A 21,714-nucleotide genomic window follows, 5' to 3' on the forward strand; every position below is an offset into this window, starting at 1 on the left:
CAAACCCAGGTGGCGTGTATGATGACGAGGTCATGCAGTAGCTGCTGTAGATACAGCATTAGGAAAAATCCGTATCTTTTCTTGAAGGTGGAACTGTCTGGCAACAGAGAGAAACACAGAGCGGGCAGCGTCATGTGACAAGTGCTGTCTTCTTTGGGCATTGGCATGTGGAAGGAAACTGGCGTAAAAACAGCTGAGACTGGCGTCAGCCCCTGGGGACAGCCAGACCTGTGGCCAACCCTCCACTCTCTTCTCTCTACTTTGAATGATGGGTGTGTCTGTAACTGGCCCTGGTTCTTACTTTCACTGTCTTGCTGTCTTAACCTTTTTGTTTTTTATCAGACTGCCCCAGACTTTCTTCTGCTGCCTCCAGATGGTCCCAGCCCTAGCGGGGCCAGAGTTTTTCTTCAGTTTTTAACTTATCTGACTCTTCTAATCATTCCTTTGCACCTGAAGCAGATCCACTGCAGCTTCCAAACCCCACTCTTCCATAGACTGGTCCTTCTCTGTCCATCGGCCACCCCACTTCCTCTCAGCAGCCATGTCCTGGAGCTTGGGGGACTCAGGAGGATATTGGGGATCCTTGGTCTGGGTTCTTGTCCTGGCTTCACACTTAAGAGCTGGATCATGTTGGACCTGTTATGAACTTCTCTTTGTCTCATCTTTATCTTCTGTGAAGTGGAATAGGAATGAGCAATAATGACAAGTAATATTGAAAGAGTTTTATTTACGCCAGGCACAGTTCAGCTCACTTCTGGGTGCTAACAGCAGCTCCCCAGAGCACTATGGGAATATCAAACACTTTACTGTATGTGAACACCTTGTAACACAGCCTGGAGCTCGCATATACTATGTATTCCTTTTACTTTTATATTAATGTAATTGTTATTGGTATAGCACATGAAAGCCTTTTCTAACAGTGTGACATTATTAACTGTTTTTGAATCTCATTATGAATCATTTTAGGACTCACCTGTCTAACTTTTTTTCTTTTTCTTTTTAGGGCTGCACTCACGGCACATGGAGGTTCCCAGGCTAGGGGTTGAATCTGAGCCACAGCTGCTGGCCTACATTACAGCCACAGCACTGCAGGATCCAAGCTGCAATGCTGGATCCTGAACCCACTGAGCAAGGCCAGGGATCGAACCTGCATCTTCATGGATACTAGTCAGATTCGTTAACCACTGAGCCACGATGGGAACTCCCTGTCTAACCCTTCTTTAAGAACTTGGAAAACATTCCAGTAACTTTTCAATCCTCATTAATTTTTCTTGTTAGAGTAACATTACTTATTTTTACAAAGTTTAAAAAGGCTAAGGATGTTTTGAAAAGCATTATCAGGTTTTTCAAATTTTGCCTATTTCTTATATTCTAATTGTATTACCAGGCTCCCAAACATTTGAATCCTAACTACATGTCATCAGAAGAATTCCTTTGGGGAAAAATAAAAATACATCAATTTCTTGTCTATTGTGGAATAACGGCTAGTTGGGTGAGAGTTGGTCATTGGTTGGCCATCACTCCCATAGATGTTTTATTAATCCTGGGGTATCTCCACATTGAACATGCAGCAGGACAACAGCCCTGCTTGACAGCCTAAAACCAACCCCAGCTGAATGAAAACCCACTTGTTTTGTCCACACTAAACAACTTATGTCACTGCCTTACTTGTTGAATTCATAACTTGTTTCCTCTTTGCCAAGCAGTATTCTGGTCTTTGAGGAAACAAAGATAAATAAGATGTTGTTGCCCTGCAGAAGCTTAAAACCATATTGGAAAATGCTACTGCCTTCTGGTGAAAATCTCTCCTTCCCAAAGCTAAGGGATTATTTGTCTCTCAAGAGAACTAAATATTATTTGGGGCTTTAGAGTGGGTAGACAACTAAACTTTATCTAATTTATTGTCCATGGGACATGTTTTTAATGTGGCTTTGAACTGAACCAGTGTGGTGGTGCAGTTGTACCATCTGGCAAAGGGACCAGTTCTAAGATCAGCAGCGTTTTCTACGAGTGAATCAAAGAATTAAATTAAGCAATTAATGGTCTCTGAACACATGGAGGAGACTGAGGGAAATGTGTTCCATAAATAGCACTGTAACTACTGAAATCTGCTTGGGGTCTTCCTGTTCCCCTTGCCGCTCTACCCTGAGCCTTAGCAAAATCTGGATTTGAAAGGAAAATCTCAGTTTTTGGATTTTTTCCATACTTGTCAGATTGTATCAGCCCCTGCGAATCTTCTCAGGTCCTTCATGTGTTTCCTGGCATCTGAGCATATAGGGATATTTTTTGCATCAATTTTTAATGCACAGAAAGCTGGAAAGTTACCAGAATAACTGTCACATCTGTAGATTCTGCTTATTCCACTCTTTGTACATTTTCCAAATAAGATTGTGTGAGTGAAGCAGCCAAAAAGGAATCCAAGGTTGTATTGATGAACAAAATAAGGTCCCACCCTCTTTAGTTTTCAAAGCTTGTAAATGTTGATAGTGATTTGACAACTTTGTTTCAAATTGTGACTGTGGATGGGGGGTGGTCTGCCCTCTGTACATTTCCTTGCATTTTTAAAGTCGTTAATATTATTGCTAATGACATATGTAGAAACTGAAGCTATAGAGGGAAAGTAATTTGCCCCAAATCATACAGCTAATAAATCTACTTGACTTTAAATTCCATGTTCTTTATTCCACGGTCTTCTGACTCCCCAAGGATCCCTTTGGGTATTGTGTCTTTGCTATTGATATTTGTCATTCATTCATTCGAATTTCCTCTCAGTCATTTACGTTTTCAATTCATGGACATATTTTCTACATCTACTAGGTTCAAAGTGCCGCGTGAAGCATTTTGGTAAATAAAAAGAAAAGGGTGACGCAGTTGCAGCTTTCAAGGATTTCCAGGTTAATTTGGAAGATCCTCTCCTCTCTCTCTCTCACACACAGAGACACACACAGACACACAGAGACACACACAGACACAGACATGCACACACACAGACACACACTGTCCAAGCTCTGGCCGCTGCAGCAGATAAGCATGGCAGGCAGAGATTATTGGGACTCAGAGGAGAGAGAAGGCCATTACTTTTATCTGGCCGGATCACATGCAGCACATCAGTCCCAAATGTGGAGAGAGGAGTTTCATCTGACAGAATTTTTGAGCCTCCTGGAAAAGAACAGCATATGGGTGAAAATCTCAGGCTATGTTTGGAGCCCAATTCTCAGTTGTTCCTCCTTGTTGCCAAGTGTGCGTCCTCACGTGGCCACTCTTGAGTGTACTCAGGTCTTGTGTTGGTTTGATATGACTTGGGCTAAAGGCTGTGTACTGCTCCTAGAGTCCTGGCTGCACACGGAGGTGATGAGTAATGGTGGTAGAGTGTCTGTTATGTCCAATTACAATGGAAAATAGAGTACTGTCAGTGATTACTGCTGAGTGGACAACCACAATATCTCAGCGCCATGCATTAATAAGCACCTGTTTCCCCTATGTCTTCATGTCAGCTGGGGGGGTTGCAGCCCAAGCCTGCATTTAGCTGGAAAATTCTGCTCAAGCTGTGGGTGGGGCCACGCTCAGTCCTCCCTGTGGCTCGGGCTCAGGTCTCTGCCGTGTGTGCAGTTGAGGGACCCAGGCTGAAGAGATGGAAACGTCCAGGGATTCTCTCTTGACAGCCAGGGCAGTGGGGCAGACACATTTTAAGGCCCTGGTCCAATCACATCTGCAAATGTCCTATTAGCCAAAGCTGATGACACGCAAGGCAAGGAGGCCCAAAAGCAAGGACAGGAGGAAGGGAGATTTTGAAGGATAATATAATCTGCTGCACATACAAGGAAGGAGAGGCAAGAAGAGGAAAATCCTAAGATGGTTGGTCTAGAAGGGAGAAAACTCTAAACACCCTTGAAAAAGATAATAAGATGCTAGATCATATTACCAGTAATACTGAGACACATTAGAAAGAATATGTGACACACACCAGAAGGTGGGTTTTTTGTTTGTTTGTTTGTTTGTTTTGCTTTTTTGGGCCGAACCTGCAGCATATGGAAGTTCCCTGGTGAGGGGTCGAATCGGAGCTGCACCTGCCTGCAGCATAGCCACAGCAATATGGGGTCTGAGCCGCCATCGGCACCCTACACCATAGCTCACAGCAATGCCGGATTCTGAACCCACCGGGTGAGGCCAGGGATTGAACCCACATCCTCATGGATACTAGTCGGGTTCATAACCTGCTGAACCATAACAGGGACTATCTTTTTTTTTTTTAGCACAGCAAAAATTCTTATACTAAAGGATTGTGGGGAAAGACAAGAGGTAAGGAAGTAATTACAAAGCTCCTGTGATGATGAAGGCCTGAGATGGGCAGGTGGTGATTAGGATGTAAGGGGCTGAGGATGTGAAGGGCACTTCCGCGTCAGAATTATACCCTCGGGGCCTCGCGGGAGGTAACCTCCAGCTGGGAGGAGCGCCCGAGCTGGTCTTTCTGTTGAACCTTCTAGAAAACACAGGAGAGGAATCAGTTTTAGGTGGGAAGGGAAGCCTCGACACTTGAATAATATGGGGGACGGTGGTGCTTTGACAGAAATAGGGACATCAGAAAGGGGCAGACTGAGGGGACAGAGAATGACACAGAGTGACTGCTGCTGAGTAGGAGTGGTTCTGGGGACAGCTGGGAAGCTGCAGGGACAGGCAGCAGGAGGAGGAGGTGTTGATGCGACAGAGGTCCAGGACCTGGGATGAGACGAGCTTAGAGTGGGATTTAGGACTGGAGGGCACAGGGAGTGGTGACCTTCCTGGGTGGACGAGGCAGTCAGCAAGTGGTGGTGTGGGCAGAAGTGCTGGCAGTGACAGCAGAGCACTTGAGGAAGGATGGGGGTTTATGACGGTGACAGGCATTGTCGTGGTTGGGGTGGGCGTTCTTTAAACTCCCTGAGCTGGGGGCGGATGGCGCTGGGGTTGTTGAGAAGGCAGAGTCCTCACTCTGTGGGAGGAAGGACAGACATGATGCGCCACTGCTTCTACCTACTAGATATTCTGAAACTGAGATTTGGCTTAAGTTAGTTTCTGTCCTAGCAAATGGTCTGAGGTGTCACCTCAGTTCTACTGAACTTTAAAGGCTCCTGCTCATAGACAGCAGTATATAGATGCAACACATTTCTGCAGATGTGTGCTGATTTTAATGGTGAGACTGGATGGAAATGGTGAATGATCCTAGCTTGGCCTCCGTACCCTCTCCTCTTGCTTTGTTGGCCTGGCAGCGTGATGGCTAGTGGTGCTGGGGGTGTATGTGGGGTCCACTGTGAACTGGTGAATTGTAAATTCTAGGGAAAATGCCCCGTAATTGGCAATAACCAACTCTCCGTGCTTTTAAAAGCAGAAATGAGTGCTGGTGTTTAACTTCGATAATTATAAGGACATAGCATTTCTGCTAAATCAGTTTTAAAAACATATTACTTTTCAGGGTGCTCCTGTATGCAGTGTGACACATGCTTCTTTCCTGCCGGATTTCACGGCCCCTGGAACACTGCTTCAGTTTTCTCCTGTCCTTGTTCTCCCTTTATTCGAGTGTTTCAGTTTCTGGCCCTGGTTCACCACCACTGTGTAACACACACGTGTGTCAGGGCTGGACCTGCTATAGGCAAGCTGTCTATCCTGATCAGTCACATGCGTCACCTGCCTTTCGGTTCCATGACTGCTCGCAGGCATCAGCCATGAGCCGGTGTCTTTCACCCCCTCTGACTGAAGGCCCTCTGACGGGCTGTGCTGCCGGACTGTAGAAATGGACAGAACACTGCAAATCGACTCTAATGGCAAAAATAAAAATCATTAAAAAAAAAAAAGAACCGAAGGCGAGTTCCACCCGACCCGGTGTTCTGATGCCTGCGGTGTTTCTGTTTCGCTCCCCACAGCGCTGTGACCTGGACCAGCAGAGCATCGTTCACGTGGTGCTGCGACCCCAGAGAAATGGCCAAGAAAGGGGCGTGGCTGCAGGGCACCGCCCGGGCCGCGCAGGGAGGGAGCCCGCGAGCCTGACCCACGTGGACCTCAGCGGCTCCGTCCTCCCGGGGGACGCCGTGGGCCTGGCGGTTATTCTGCAGGATGACAGCGCCGACGGTGCCGCGCCAGCTGGAAGGCCCGGTGAGTGTGATGGCTCTGTCTGCGGCCAGCAAAGTGTTCTGCGGGGTGGCATCTCCACGGAGAACGGCCTCGCTGTGTATTTAGTCCACAACACGTTTTAAACTGTAAACGGAGACTTGCCTAGAGTGAGAGGTTATGGATGTAAAATTTGAGTTGACACATTTAATACGTGCAATGAGACAGGACCTTTATATGAAAAATGAATGCAAGGGATGGAAAGGTGTCAGGACCATGGCGGTAATATTTTGGGTTTATTTAGGAGGAGCTGGGGGTGTCGGGAACATGTGATATGCTGCGCCAGGCTCAAAATGTGACCAGGGTACCTGTGCATCTCTCACAACTTCTGCTTTTCTCTTCTTATATTTCTTACTTTCTTAAAATACATTTTGGGAGTTCCCATTGTGGCTCAGTGGGCTAAGAACCCGACATAGTCTCTGAGGACACAGGTTTGACTCCTGGCCTCGCTCAGTGGGTTCAGGATCCGGCATTGTCGCCAGCTGTGGTGTAGCTTGGAGATGTGGCTCAGATCTGGCATTGCTGTGGCTGTGGCACAGGCCTGCTGCTGCAGTTCTGCAGTGACCTCCTAGCCTGGGAACCTTCATATGCTGCAGGTGAGGCTATAAAAAAGATAAATAAATTTTGGTTGATTATGTTTCTGATGATATAAAGAAATTTTTAAAAAGGAATAAGAGAACTTCAGCAGTAATTCTGGTCACGTATGTGTTCTAAGAACAAATAACCAAGTCAACAGTTCCTTTGTGTGAAAGAAGTTTTCCTTCTTTTTATGCTACAGTCCCTTTTAAGATTTTTTCTTTTTTCTTTTTTTTTTTGCAAGAATGGTGACCCCTTTCTTATTTTGACAATATTAATGTGTTTCCCTTAGTTTTTTATTCTCCAATCTAAAGAGTCAAAATTATAACAGGCTTTGACCACATGTGACAAAAAATACAAAATACTACAATGACTGTACAAGGGAAAATGTTATTTCTCTCCCACACACAGTAACTGAAGACATGGGTATACAGGTGGACAGACCAGTCAATCCATAGCAGCCAGAGCTCTCTCATAGTTTTATAAATGAAGCATCTACAATGAATTTCATTTGGGGAAGAAAAAAAAGGCCCCTGGTTACAAAATGTTTCAAAGCCTCTGTCTTTTGGGAGTTCCCATGGTGGCTCAGTGGTAGCGAACCCAGCTGGAATCCTTGAGGACACAGATTGAATCCCTGGCCTCGCTCAGTGGGTTAAGGATCCAGCGTTGCCATGAGCTATGGTGTAGAGTCACAGATGCTGCCCGGATCCTGCATTGCTGTGGCTGTGGCGTAAGCTGGCAGCTGCAGCTCTGATTAGACCCGTAGCCTGGGAACTTCCATGTGCTGCAGGTGTAGCCCTAGAGAGAGAGAGAGAGAGAGAAAAGCCTCTGTCTTTAAGAAATAAATTTGAGAGAAACCGTTTTTGTGTCTGTGTATTTCCAGGGTGTTCAGATTAGAAAAGGAAGAATTTAAGGGCTTGCTAAATGTGAGAGGACTCTAAAGGGTGGATAGTTTGGCTGTAGCCACAAAAGTAGCTGCAACAAGTAAGAGCTGCAACTTGAGAACATGTCTTTCAGGTTTTATAGGTGGAAAAGGATAGTTGGCCAATAGAAGAGGCAATGCCATGTTGTGTAGTGACAGCCGGTTGTATTCTTTGCACTTAGAAGCTTGGAATGGTAGATTATGATTTATAAGAGGAAGTCAACGAACTGAAAGGAGTCATTTAACAATTCCTTGAAGTAGTGGTTCTCGTGGTTCATTGCTCGTTGGAGTCACCTGAGGGCTGGGTCCAGCCCAGTCTGCCTGGGGTGGAGGTTGAGCATCGGCCTTTCTAAGCTCCCAGGTCTTGTTAAAAGTATGGTCCCTTGGGCCATGCTTTGAGTAACACTGTCTATAATAGTAAGAAATCGTATTGTTTAAAATATTGTTAATGGAATTTAAGTATATTATTTTATAAACATTTGAAAAGGAGCATTGAGTTAGGTACTCCCGGACTCCAGGAACCGAATGCATGAAGGAAGTTCAGGTGCTGTATTGGTGTTTCCTTAATGAAACACCATTCATCATCTCCTGACAAACAAATGAGAAGAAGCTATTGGATCTATGGAAAAAAAAGATATATTCACTAATATTTGTCATAAAGTTAACTATTTAAATAGTTAATGAATCCATATTCCATGCCAGGCACAATTCTAGGTGCTGCGATATGGCAGGAACTAGAAATAATCAAATTGCCTACCCAGGAGTTCCCATCGTGGCTCAGCAGAAATGAATCTGACTAGCATCCATGAGGATGCAGTTTCGATCCCTGGCCTCATTCAGCAGGTTAAGGATCTGGTGTTGCCGTGAGCTGTGGTGTAGGTCACAGACATGGCTTGGATCCCGTGTTGCTGTGGATGTGGCATAGACCAGTGGCTTCAGCTCCAATTTGGTCCCTAGCCTGGGCACTTCCATATGCCAAGGGTGTGGCTCTAAAAAAAAGGCAAAAAAATAAATAAAATTGCCTACCCAGGAGAATCTCATCCTAGTTGGGGAGAGAAGAGAATAATCACAAGAAAATAGCTGGTAAGTTATATGTCCTCTGGTGAAAACTTTAGCAGTTTAAGGGAATAGAGAGGGTTGGGAGGGGTCCTGTTTTGTATAATGTGGTCAGAGGCCTTTCTGATAAAGTGACATTTGAGGAGAGCACTACAGGAAGTGTCCATTCAAGAGTCTCAGGCTGGAGAGGTCAGTGAGTATATGAACCCAAGGCAGGACCACACCTGGGAGCAAGGAGGACAATGTGGCTGGTGCAGGAGAAGGGAAATAGTAGGGCATTCAGGAACATTTTTCTATACAATAAGTGTCCATCTTTTTACTAAATGAAAGAGAAAACTTTTGATGAAGCATTACATGCTGGAATGAATTACTGAAATAAAACTTGGAAATGTAAAATAGAAAAGAATTAAAAATAGACAAATATAAATTTAAAATAAATTACCTCTACCATTCCTTGTCAAAGTTATACTGGAAATCCTAGATAATTCAATAAGTCAGGGAAAGGAAATAAAAGGTATACAAATTGGGAAGAAGACATAAAACCAACTTTGTTCATAGATGGTATGGTGGTCTATGTAAAAAAATCTGAAAGATTTGCCCAAAAAACCAACTTTTGGAACTAATCATTGATTTTATCAATGTTGTATGATAGAAGATTAATATAAAAGAATCAATTGCTTTCTTATAACCAGCACTGAAGAGGTGTAATTAGAAAAATACCATTTACATTAGCAACTCTCAAAGTGGAGTACTTAGAAATGAGCCTAACAAAATATGTCCAGGATCTGTATAAGGAAAATTACACAACTTTGCTGAAAGAAATCAAAGAACTAAATAAATAGAGAGGATTTCCATGTTCATGGATAAGGAGACACAATATTATCAAGATGTCAGCTTCCCAGTTTAACATGTACAATTACAGTCAAAATTTTAGCAAGTGAATATCAATAAATTTATTCTAAAGCTTGTACTGGGGAGGCAAAAGAACCAGCATAGCCAATGCAATATTAAAGAAGAACAAAATCAAAAGACTAATGCTATCTGAAGTTAGGAATTTCTACAAAGCTGTGATAATCAAGAGAGTGTGATATTGATCAAATAGACAATGAGTTCTGGAGAACAGAGAGCCCTTCCATATGTGATGGACGCAGCCGAAAAAAAAAACAAAAACAAAAACCAAAAAACTTTACACTCTTCATGCACAAAAAATAACTCAAAATGGATCATGGATCGGAGAGCTACATTTTAGACATAATACTAAAACACCTGGAAGATAACAGAGGAGAAAACCTAAGTGATGACTTTTTAGATACGCCAAAGGCATGATCCACGAAATAAATAAATGATAAGCTGGACTTCATTAAAATTAAATTTTTCTGCTCTGTGAAAGACAATGTCAAAAGAATGAGAAGACAAGTCATTGGGGAGAAAATATTTGCAAAAAATAGACATAGATTTTAAAAAAATGAAAAAAAAATCGGTCGAAGAAATGGAAAAAAAATTAAAGAAAGAAATAGACATAGATTTTAAGGACTGTTTCCTAAAATATACAGAATCTCAAAACTCAATGATAATTAAATGAACAATCTGTGAAAAATTGGGAAAAGACCTGCATAGACACCTTACTGAAGAAGATACACCGATAGCACGTGACCATATGAAAAGATGCTCCATATCATATGTCATTAGGGATCTGCAAATAAAAAAAAAAAAAAAAAGGAGCTATCACTATACACCTTTTAGAATGGCTAAAATCCCAAGCACTGACAACACCATATAATGGTCGGAATATGGAGCAACATCAACTTTCATTCTTGCTAGTGGGAATGTAAAATGGGACAGCCACTTCGGAACATGATTTGACAGTTTCTCATTAAACATATACTTACCATACAACCAGCAATTGTGCTTCTTGGTTTTTACTCAGATGGATCAAAAACATATGTTCACACAATAATCTGCATGCAGATGTTTACAGAAGCTTTGTTCCTAATGGCCAAAATTTGGTAGCAACCAAGATGTTCTTACATAAGTGAATAGCTACACTGTAGTGTATCCAGACAATATCATTTAGTGCAAAAGAGAAATAAGCCATCAAGCCGTGAAAAGATGTGGAGGAAACTTAAATGCACATTGTTAAGAAAAAGAAACCAAGTGGAGACGCCTAAGACGGTATGATTCCAACTATATGAGATTCTGGAAAAGAGAAAATTATGGAGACAATAAAAACCTCAGAAGTTGCCGGGGGTTGTCGGGGGAGGGTTGGATGAATAGTCAGGGTACAGAGGCTTTTTAGGACAGAGTTAACTATTCTGTTAACTGATACAGTGGTGGATTCCACGCCATTGTAAAATCCGTAGAATATGAGATACCTAGAGTGAGCCCCAGTGGGAACCATGGATTTGAATCGTAATGATGTGTTCAGATAGGTTCACAGGTTGTAGCAAATACACTGCTCTGGAGAGGGATGTTGATTAGTGGGGCAGCTGGCGTGTGTTGGGAAAGGGGATAAACAGGCGCTCTCTCCTCTTTGCTCAGATATGCCATAAACCTAAAACTGCTCTAAGCAATAAATGAAATGACTCCTAAGACTTGAGCCCTGGATACATACTAGAGATACATCATGATTATCAGAGAATATGTTCTTATCAGCAATTTCATGCCAGTGGTTGAATGTCATACAAGATGAAAATTATTCTGGGATTATAAATTAGTTGCCACCTGCCAAATACGCATCAGTCATGGGAGCCTCCTAATGAAACAGAATGACAAACTTCAGATTAATTCTCATGTTATCCAAAGATAAAATCTCAGGTACTTGAAAGTGTGTATTATACATGCTAATGACTTTAAACTAGATGGTGTGAATTTCTTGGTGTGTTGGACAGCTTTAAACCTTCCCTGAAACGACAAAATTTTGGAAGTCATACTAGAGCAATTTAAAGTTGCCATCACATCAAATTATTAAAAATACATTATGATTCTACCAAGTACTTGTTATTTTCTCTGAGTAGAAATTTTACTCTAATTTACTCTCTCAGTATGATATGTGAAAACACAGAAAATGATATTGCATTTTAAGAGGAATCTCGCCCACCTGACATATTTGGAGGTGGGTTTTTGAGTTCGAGAAAATAGCCCTGTGTTCCTTTCCAAGAAGGCTGAACACCATTCCAAAAGCAGAGTGAGTTTCCCATTCCTTTTTATTGTGCTTTCCATATAAAGTTGGCCTTCCATATCCTGGGGGTCCACAGCCATGGATTAAACCAACTGCGGTTGAAAAATATTTGGGGAAAAAAAATGCAGAAAGTTCCAAAAAGCAAAATTTGAATATGTCAATTGCCTGGCAACTACTTACATAACATTGACATTGTATTTACAACTCTTTACATACATAGATTTGCATCATATTAGGTGTCGTGAGTAATCCGGATATGATTTAAAGTACCTAGTAGGATAAGTGTAAGTTATATGCAAATACTATACCATTTTATAGAAGGGACTTGAGCATCCATGGATTTTGGAGTCTTGAGGTCGGGGGGGGGGGGGGGTGTTCCTGGAACCAGTGCCTCATGGACAATGAGAGATGCCTCACTGCACTGTAATTAGTTCCTTGTCACATTTTTTGCTTTCCACTTTGAAGGGAGGCTCATTAAATGCAAGTAAGGCTCATAGAGTTCCTACCTTCATTGCCTGGAACATGGATGGTACTGGATGTGTTATCATACTGCCAAAGTTTTATTCAACATGTAAAATGACCCTTACAACTCTTCAACTCTTACAAGTTCATCACATGTGGTGGGGACAAACGGTCCGTAGCTGCATGAGGAGAGCACGTGCTGTGTGCCACGGGATGTGCAGAGAACCAGCAACAGCGCTAAGCCTACGGAAGTCAGAACCGGATAAGCAGGAGGTTAGAGATGATCAAGCACTCCACACAGAATGGCACAGGTGTTAAATAAATAGCTCTCTCGTTTGGTATTTTCAGCTGTCTTCTGCGTACTTTTTATTATTATTATTGTTATTATTATGGTAAAGAACACAAAACATAAAATTTACCATTTTAACCATTTCTAAGTGTACAATTCAGCAGTGTTAAGGGTATTCACTTTTTTTTTTTTTTTTGGCTGTGCCTACAGCATACAGAAGTTTCCAGGCCAGGGATCAAACCCAAGCTACTGCAGTGACAATGCCAGATCTTTAACCACTTAGGCAACCAGGAAACTCCAGGATATTCACACTGTTACGCAATCAATTTCCAAAAGTTTTCCATTTTGCAAAACTGAAGCCTGGTAGCCATTAACTGCTCTCTGTTTCCCTGGCCTGCAGCCCCTGGCGCCACAGTTCTACTTTTCATCTCTATGAACTGGACTGCTGTAGATACTTTATATAAGTGGAATCATACTCTGTATGTCTTTTTGTGCCTGGCTTATTTCACTTAGCCTGATGCCTTTCATATCCACTTGTGTTATAGTGTGAGTCAGAACTTCAGAGAACTTCTTGATAACAGGTTATGCAGGGGTTAATGGGAAGATCAAGACCGTCAAACAGTTCACAGCTTAGTGTATATGCACGTGTAGACTTTGAAATGAAGTACGTTCCAAATAAGAGGTAAATCAGTGTGATATGGGGACTTAGAGGAGGGGGAGGCCAGACAGGCATCCTAGGTGGGCTTTAAAAGATAAGAAGAACTTGTCGCTGTTGGGGGGTTGGAGGAGGACGGGGAAGAGGTCGGTGACACCCTGAGAGGTAGGTGAGCCTGTGGAATGTTCAGAGAGAGCGAGCCCTGGCTGGATTATGTCACGGCTTCAGAGGATTCATGGCATCCGAAAGATCTTTGTGGGGAGCTCTGAGTGCCCAAAGTCTCCATGACAAAAAACAGCTCCGAAAACTGTCAGTCGCATCTTACTTTCTCTGCTGGTGTTTAAGAAAGCGTTCTGCATATGGTGCATTTTTTTTTTTTTTTTCTTAAATGCATAATGCAGTTGAGTAAAGCTGGAAGGAGTGCCAGTGTGTCCTTCTATGGGTGACAGGATTACGGGCAGGAAGCCCAGATGCTGTGTGTGTGAGCAGCTGACCTCAGCAATGTCTCCTAGTTGGCTGGGTGGGTGAGCTTATGCCAGAAATGGGCAAGACTGACCGAGGCCGACCTTCTCACTCTGCTTCTTTCAGTGCCTGGCTTGGCACATGTGACTCTGTGGGAAGTGTCCTTAGTTGCTGTTGTTGTGTGTTGTTTGTTTTAAAACATAAGAAGTAAGGAAGGATCTGTGGGGGAGAATGGTGGAAAGTGACGATGTTCAAATCGCTAAGGTTCAGTGGGTGCTTTGCCGGTAGCCCCAGGATGTTTCGATTTTCCTAATGTCCCCTCTGCAGAGTCATACTGTGACTAAAAGGGTAGGGAATTTGCGGCTTAGACTACATGAGGTCTCTGTGACTGTGTGCTCTCCATACACGGCCTCTACAGTGTGTGATGTGCGTGTGCCCCTCTCCTGGGGGCCTCAGGCCCCAGGACGGTAGAGAATTTACATCTTTGCCCTTGGAGCCCTGAAGCCTTCTGGAGGATGCAGGACAAGTGCCAAGATGGTAAGATTTGCACTTGACCCGAGGCAGGATATTTCCAGCTGGTAAGGTCCATCGTGGGACTCGTCCAAGCATTCTAATTAATGGAGCATGCCAGAAGTGCAGGCAGTATTCCATTTTCTTGATTTGGTTAGAAGGAAGATAAAGAAAAAAATGACACATGGAGTGGTAAAAGTCGACTTCCTGTAATAACCTCTTTTAAAACTTTGTAAATTTTGTGAAACGTGTATTGAAGGCGTTGTTTTCTAAGACTCAGAGCTTCCAAAAAATTTACATCTAATTCAGGAATCTTTGTTCCACCTATGGGAGTGTGCAAAATGTCCATTTTATAAAAGAAATTGAAACCCTCAGGACAAGTGTACTCTCTGGACCTTCATTTTTAATTCACTTTTTAGGTAATACACAGAATCCAGCCCAATCTCCTACACCTTCTAAATCTATTGAATCATAATTAATTTTCCAAATGATATTTCTGAACTTTTGTAAGATCTTAAAAGTGTTTCCTCAACCCCAAAAGATAAAATTAAATTTACTACCTTTGGTATTAGAGGTGTGTTATTACACTCTGATTCTTGGAATGTTAATGCTCTAACTTTTTGGGGGGAAGGTAGTCATTTATTTTTATTTCTTTTATTTTTATTATTAAAATATGGTTGATTTATAATGTTTCTTCAAGTTCTGTTGTAAAGCAGCATGACCCAATCACATACTTTCCCTGTGCTGTACGGTAGGTCCCCATTGCCTATCCATTCCAAATATAACAGTTTGCATCCAAAAAAAAACCCCAAAATGCCCATCCCTCCCACTTCCTCTCCTTTCCCCCCTGGGAACCCCAAGTCTGTTTCTGTTTTTTAGGTAGGATCATCTATTCCGTATTTTAGATTCCGCAAATAAGTGATATCATATGATATTTGCCTTTTTTTTTTCTGGTTTACTTCACTTAGTATGAGAATCTCTAGTTCCATCCATGTTGCTGCAAATGGCATTAGTTTGTCTTTTTTATGGCTGAGTAGTATTCCATTATATTATGTACCACATCTTTTTAATCCATTCATCTGTCAATGGACATTTAGGTTTTTCCATGTCTTGACTATTGCAAATAGTGCTGCTATGAAGATAGGGGTGCATGCATCTTTTTCAATGAGGGTTTTGTCCAGATATATGCCCAGCAGTGAAATTGCTGGGTCATATGGTAGTTCTTTTTTTTTTTTTTTTTTTTTTTGGTCTTTTTAGGGCCGCACTGGTGGCACATGGAGCTTCCCAGGCTAGGGGTCTAATCGGAGCTGTAGCTGCTGGCCTACACCAGAGCCACAGCAACTTGGGATCCAAGCTGTGTCTGTGACCTGTGCCACAGCTTACAGCAACGCCAGATCCTTAACCCACTGAGCAAGGGCAGGAATCGAACCCGCAACCTCATGGTTCCTAGTCGGATTTGTTAACCACCAAGCCACAATGGGAACTCCCGGTAGTTCTATATTTAGTTTCCTGAGGTATCTCCATACTGTTTTCCATAGTGGTTGTACCAATTTACATTCCCACCAACAGTGGAGGAAGGTACCTTTTTCTCAACACCCTATTCAGCATTTTTTACTTGTTGACTTGTTAATGATGGCCATTCTGACTGGTGTGAGGTGGTACCTCATAGTTTTGATTTGCACTTCTCTAATAATTAGTGATGTTGAGCATTTTTTCTTGTGCCTGTTGGCCATCTGCATATCTTCTTTGGAGAAATGTCTATTTAGGTCTTCTGCCCATTTTTCAATTAGGTTGTTTTTTGTTGTTGTTGTTGAGTTGCATGAGTTCTTTGTATATTTTGATGATTAGGCCTTTGTCTCTCGCATGGTTGGCAAAGATTTTCTCCCATTCTGTGGGTTGTCTTTTCAATTTTTTTAATGGTTTCCTTTGCTGTGCAAAAGCTTTTGAGTTTGATTAGATCCCATTAGTTTATTTGTGTCTTTATTGTCATTATTCTAGGAGGTGGATCAAAAAAGATGTTACTGTGATTTATGTCAAGAGTGTTCTGTGTTTCCTCCAGGAGTTTTATAGTATTTGGCCTTATATTTAAGTCTTTAATCCGTTTTGAGTTTATTTTTGTATATGGTGTTAGATAGTGTTCTACTTTTTATACTTTTACATGTAGCTTTCTAGTTTTCCCATCACCATTTATTGAAGAGACTCTCTTTCTTCCACTATATTTTTTTTCTCTTTGTCATAGATTAGTTAAGCATAGGTGCTTGGATTTTCTTCTGGGCTTTCTGTCCTATTCCATTGATCTATATTTCTGTTTTTGTGCCAGTACCGTATTATTTTGATGACTGTAGCTTGGTAGTATTGTCTAAAATCAGGAAGCTTGATTCCTTCATTTTCGTTTTATTTTGTCAATATTGCTTTGGCTATTTGGGGTCTCCTGTGTTTCCATAAAAAATTTATTTTATTTATTATTTATTTATTTATTTATTTATTATTATTATTATTTTTGTCTTTTGTCTTTTCAGGTCTGTATACCCATAGCACAGGCTAGGGGTCAAATCAGCTGTAGCCACTGGCCTACACCACAGCCACAGCAACTCAGGATCTGGGCCGTGTCTGTGACCTACACCACAGCTCATGGCAATGCTGGATCCTTAACCCACTGAGCAAGGCCAGGGATGGAACCCACATCCTCATGGTTGCTAGTCAGTTTCCCTAACCACTGAGCCATGATGGGAACTCCATACAAATTTTAAAATATTCTGCTCTAGTCCTGTGAAGAATGTCTTTGGTAATTTGGTAGGGATTACATTGAATCTGTAGATTGCCTTGGGTAGTATAGTCGTTTTGATGGTATTGATTCTTCCAATCCAAGAGCAGGGCATGTCTTTCCATCTGCTTGTGTCATCTTTGATTTCTTTCATCAGCATCTTTTAGTTTTCAGAGTATAGGTCTTCTGTCTCTTTAGGTGGGTTTATGCTGAGATATTTTATTCTTTTTGATGCAATTGTAAAGGGATGGTTTCTCTGATTTCTCTTTCTGATTTTTCATTATTAGCATTAGAAATGCAATTGATTTCTGGGTATTAATTTTGTAGCCTGCAACTATGCTAAATTCATTAATGAGTTCTAACAGTTTTTTTGGTGCTGCCTTTAGGGTTTTCTAGGTATAATACCATGTCATCTGCAAACAGTGATAGTTTTACTTCTTCTTTTCCAATTTGGATTCCTTTTATTTCTTTTTCTTCTCTGATTGATGTGCCTAGAAGTTCCAAAACTATGTTGAATAAAAGTGGCTAAAGTGGACATCCTTGTCTTGTTCCTAATCTTAGGAAACATTTTCAACTTTTCACCACTGAGAATGATGTTAGCTATGGTTTTTTCATATATGATTTTCTATTATGTTGAGGTAGGTTCCCTCTATGCTCATTCTCTGTAAAGTTTTTATTAGAAATGGGTGTAGTCATTTATTTTTATTTTTACTTTTTTAAGCTATTTGGAGTATAGTTGGCTTACACTGTTGTTCTAGTTTCAGGTGTGCAGTAAAGCAGATCAGTTATACAAATAAACATATCTATTCCTTTTTCCCATATAGGTCATTACAAATTATTGAGTAGATTTTCCTGTGCTACACAGTAGGTTCTTGTCAATTATCAATTTCATACAGTAGTGTGTATCTTCTCTGTGTACAATATTTAGTCCGTGAGTGGGGTTGTAATTTGCTTGGGAATCAAATGTCCATTTGTTTGGCTAGTGGATTAAGTAAAATCCCTTGATCCTGGATTATTTTTTGTATCCTAAGTGTTTACCACAGTGCCTATTTCTTGGTAGGCCCTTAATAAATACTTGTTGCAGGAAAATTCTATAGGAAAAGGAGGAACAAGAGTTTGTTTTAAATCCTTGGGCCAGACACAGTACTTCAGTGTGTGATGTGATACGGATTCTAAGCTTAGTGGCAAAAAGCCCAGGCTCTGGTCTAAGGAGCCACAGTCTGGCTCTGCCTCTTACTGGCTCTGTGGCCTTGGACAATGTGCTTTTTGCTCCTCAAAGGGTGATATGTGGGCCAGTGTTTTCACCATCACTTGGGAGTTTGTCAGAAATGCAGAGAATCGAAGGCCCCATCCCAAGCCTACTGAATCCGAAACTGCATTTTAATAAGGTCCTCAGGTGAATCATTCATGGTCAAGTGTGAAAAGCACTGATTTTCTTGATATTCTAGACCTCACTTTCCCCATGTATATTATAGGGAAAATGAGTTACCCACCTCATAAAGTTGAGTCCAGCTACTTCAACACCAGAGCTTATACCAGTGCCTGGCATGTACTGCACACATAATAACTTTTAGTCGTTTTTGCTTTTCTTTCTCTTTCTAGCTCACATGATCAAAAGGCCTGCTATTGGGCCAGGGCTCTAAAATCAATCTAAGTTTATAGATCCAGGGCTACCTGGGTAGGTTCATTAAAAAAAAAAACAAAAAAAAAACTGAGGGTGGGTTCCCCCATCCCTTATTCCAGAGGCTTCGTACTCATAAAACTACCTTGTTTCTGCTTACTCTGGTTTTGGAGTGGAGGTTTTATTTTATTCTTTTAGCTTTTTAATTATTTGTAAGTGTTGTCACACCTACCACGTATTTAGGAGCAGACTAGAATAGTAGGTATTCTAGGGTAATGAGAAAAAACATAAAGAACAAAACTTCTTCTGGCTATTTTCCTAACATTTTACCTTTTCATTGTCTTCTGGCCTTAAATCATGTATAGTGGGTCCCCCCCCCCCCTTATTCTTTTAGATAATGTACTACTACTTTTAGAATATTCCATCAGAATCTACAGTTAATTTTTGACTTTTCAAAATCTATGTTTGGTCATCGGGAACCACATGGACATAAAGGAAGTTTAAATATGACCCCCCCCCCCCCCGCAAAAAAAAATGAGGTGTTTTTTTTTCTTTTTGTTTTTTTGCTATTTCTTGGGCCGCTCCTGCGGCATATGGAGGTTCCCAGGCTAGGGGTCTAATCGGAGCTGTAGCCACCGGCCTACGCCAGAGCCACAGCAACGCAGGATCCGAGCCGCGTCTGCAACCTACACCACAGCTCACGGCAACGCCGGATCCTTAACCCACTGAGCAAGGCCAGGGACCGAACCCGCAACCTCATGGTTCCTAGTCGGATTCGTTAACCACTGCGCCACAACGGGAACTCCAAAATGAGGTTATTTTAATTATTTTTTCTATTGGGACTTGCTCAATGGACCCTTTGACTGCATCCAGTATTTTGAAAGAGCAGATTATCTGGGGACTGTTGACAGGTGAGCACCACAGGGAACGTTATCACCCTGGCCCTGACAACCAGTGATGGATGAGGGGAGTATCGGAACAAATTAGTGTTGAGCTTAACACAGACAGAGCTTATGTTTTAAGCAAGCAAGAAGACGATGCACACAGATTCAAGTTCGATCAGCTGGTCACATGTTTCTGACCAGAGTCGCTGTATGAAACACACTGAGAACTGAGAGCTGCTAATGACCCTTTGATTTTTACGTGAATCTAATATGTGGGTCCTTATATGGATCTAAAAGTATTCATCCTCACATAACTACAAGGAAAAGAAATGTGTGCATCTTCATGACACTCATTTCAGAGACAAGACGCTGTTCACTAACCCATTGACAAACTAAGGCAAATGTTTTCAACTGGAAAGATGGCTTAGGCAAGTGTGATCTGTCAATCCTCACAGATTACTTCTGTTTGCTGTGTGGTTTTTTTTTTATTGTCACAAAGAATGTAAAGACACAGCTTAGTAAGTGATACTTCTGCCTGAGGAATTATTTATAACAGCTGCTTATTGTGTGGATTTCTGATGCCAATATAAACATTTAGATGATAAAGAACCCATCAGAACTCTTTGATTTCTGGCTGATGGCTGTGACGACACCTTTCTTTTAAAAATTGCTGAGTCTTTTGATATTATTTTACTGCTTTAACTTTCATAGTGACATGACTAAAATTTTGGTGGCGTCTCATACATTTAATAAATAAATATGCTGTTGGGGATAGATAGACCAAGAGTGCCAGGAACTAGGATTTTTCTGTGAGGCAATATAATTCAAATTGACCATATAGGATTTTCCTTTATGAAAGTGAGAAAGATTATATCTATTACAACGTATTTTATGTTATAATTAATATTGCTGGCATAGCTGCCGTATTCCACCTGTGTCAGCTTATTCTGGTAAAGTATAACCATATCTTTAATTTTTTTTTGCTTAATCTAATCTCTTTATGTCAACAAGAAATAGTACATCTCAACAAAATGTATCTTCAGTGGTACAAATTTAGGGCTCTTGCATGGTTACACATTTCTACCACTTGCTGCTACTTACAGATGAACCAAATAGAGCCTTTTGTAATCTTTTGTATATAGATCAATCCAATATTTTTCAGACCTGCTATTTTTCAGGCTTCTCTTTACCATTTTCATAAGTATCTTTTCTTTTGGACTTCCTGGCAAATAGTTTTTCTCGTTTGTGTGAAGAAAGAATAACGTTGCTCTTTTAACACAGTTCATTTACTAGATTTGCTGTCTAAAATAGGACTATAAACACAGGTTGTACAAGCCCCATTGGGATGTAAACGTCAAGAAGCAGGATTTTATCTTTTCTGGGCTGTCCACAGTACCTAATTAAGAGCTTGGCACATAGTAAATGCTTAGTAAATCTGTATTAAATGAATAAAACCAAAATTTATTCATGCACACTTTGATGGTTCTTTGACACTGGGAAATATAATTGATTCCCATCCAAGATTCCAAATAGTGGGAGAAGTTCCGGCTGCTAAAGCGATGTCCAGTTCTTTTGTCAGACACAGACAGCTCTTAGTCATTGCAATTACACGGTGTAATGATTTCAGAATCCTCTACACAAATAGTTAAGTCTTATTCCCAGTCCTCCACCTCACGAAGATGCAAAAGCTTTACGATGCACCATCCGTAATGTGATGCTGCAGTAACGTCACGCGGTGCCTCCGTCTTTGGATCACATTATCTTTCACGTTGCGCATTTTTCTCATAAAATAAAATTCAATTTATGGCGGTCCCCAAAATTCAAATACCAAGTTTCCATCCCCCTCAGACATTCTTATACTACTCACTACTATCTTTGTTTTTGTGTAAACTTTTCAAAGCACCAATTTAAATAAAGGTCCCTTTTAGCATTTAAGGTATGTGCGTATGTGTGTGTGTGTGTGAAGTGTGAGATAACTACTAGGAATGCTGGATTAGAGTCAACACTGTTTAATGTTTAACACAACAATAAACCATTTTATTTGTAGTTATCCTGTTTCGTTGGACAGGACTTATGGCCTATGTGGAGGGGAGTCTGTTAGCCAGGTGCCAAACTTGTTTTCTTGTGAGGGCTCTGTACGCATCGGCTACATGTGTAAATCCACTTATCATTCCCTAATGTGTTCTATCATACCGTA

General features: G+C 41.3%; 1 protein-coding gene across 3 annotated transcripts in view; it reads left to right on the top strand.

The window, feature by feature from the left end:
* Nucleotides 1-21,714, top strand: part of PRKN (parkin RBR E3 ubiquitin protein ligase) — a 1,272,474-nt gene that overhangs the window by 396,448 nt on the left and 854,312 nt on the right. For all 3 annotated transcript variants that reach the window (XM_047769780.1, XM_047769781.1, XM_047769779.1), the window contains exon 3: nucleotides 5,895-6,123. In XM_047769780.1, coding sequence (XP_047625736.1) covers nucleotides 5,895-6,123 — 229 coding nt within the window. The remainder of the gene's footprint in view (nucleotides 1-5,894; nucleotides 6,124-21,714) is intronic.

The sequence above is a fragment of the Phacochoerus africanus genome, chromosome 2, assembly GCF_016906955.1.
Source record: "Phacochoerus africanus isolate WHEZ1 chromosome 2, ROS_Pafr_v1, whole genome shotgun sequence".
NCBI classification, from domain to species: domain Eukaryota; kingdom Metazoa; phylum Chordata; class Mammalia; order Artiodactyla; family Suidae; genus Phacochoerus; species Phacochoerus africanus.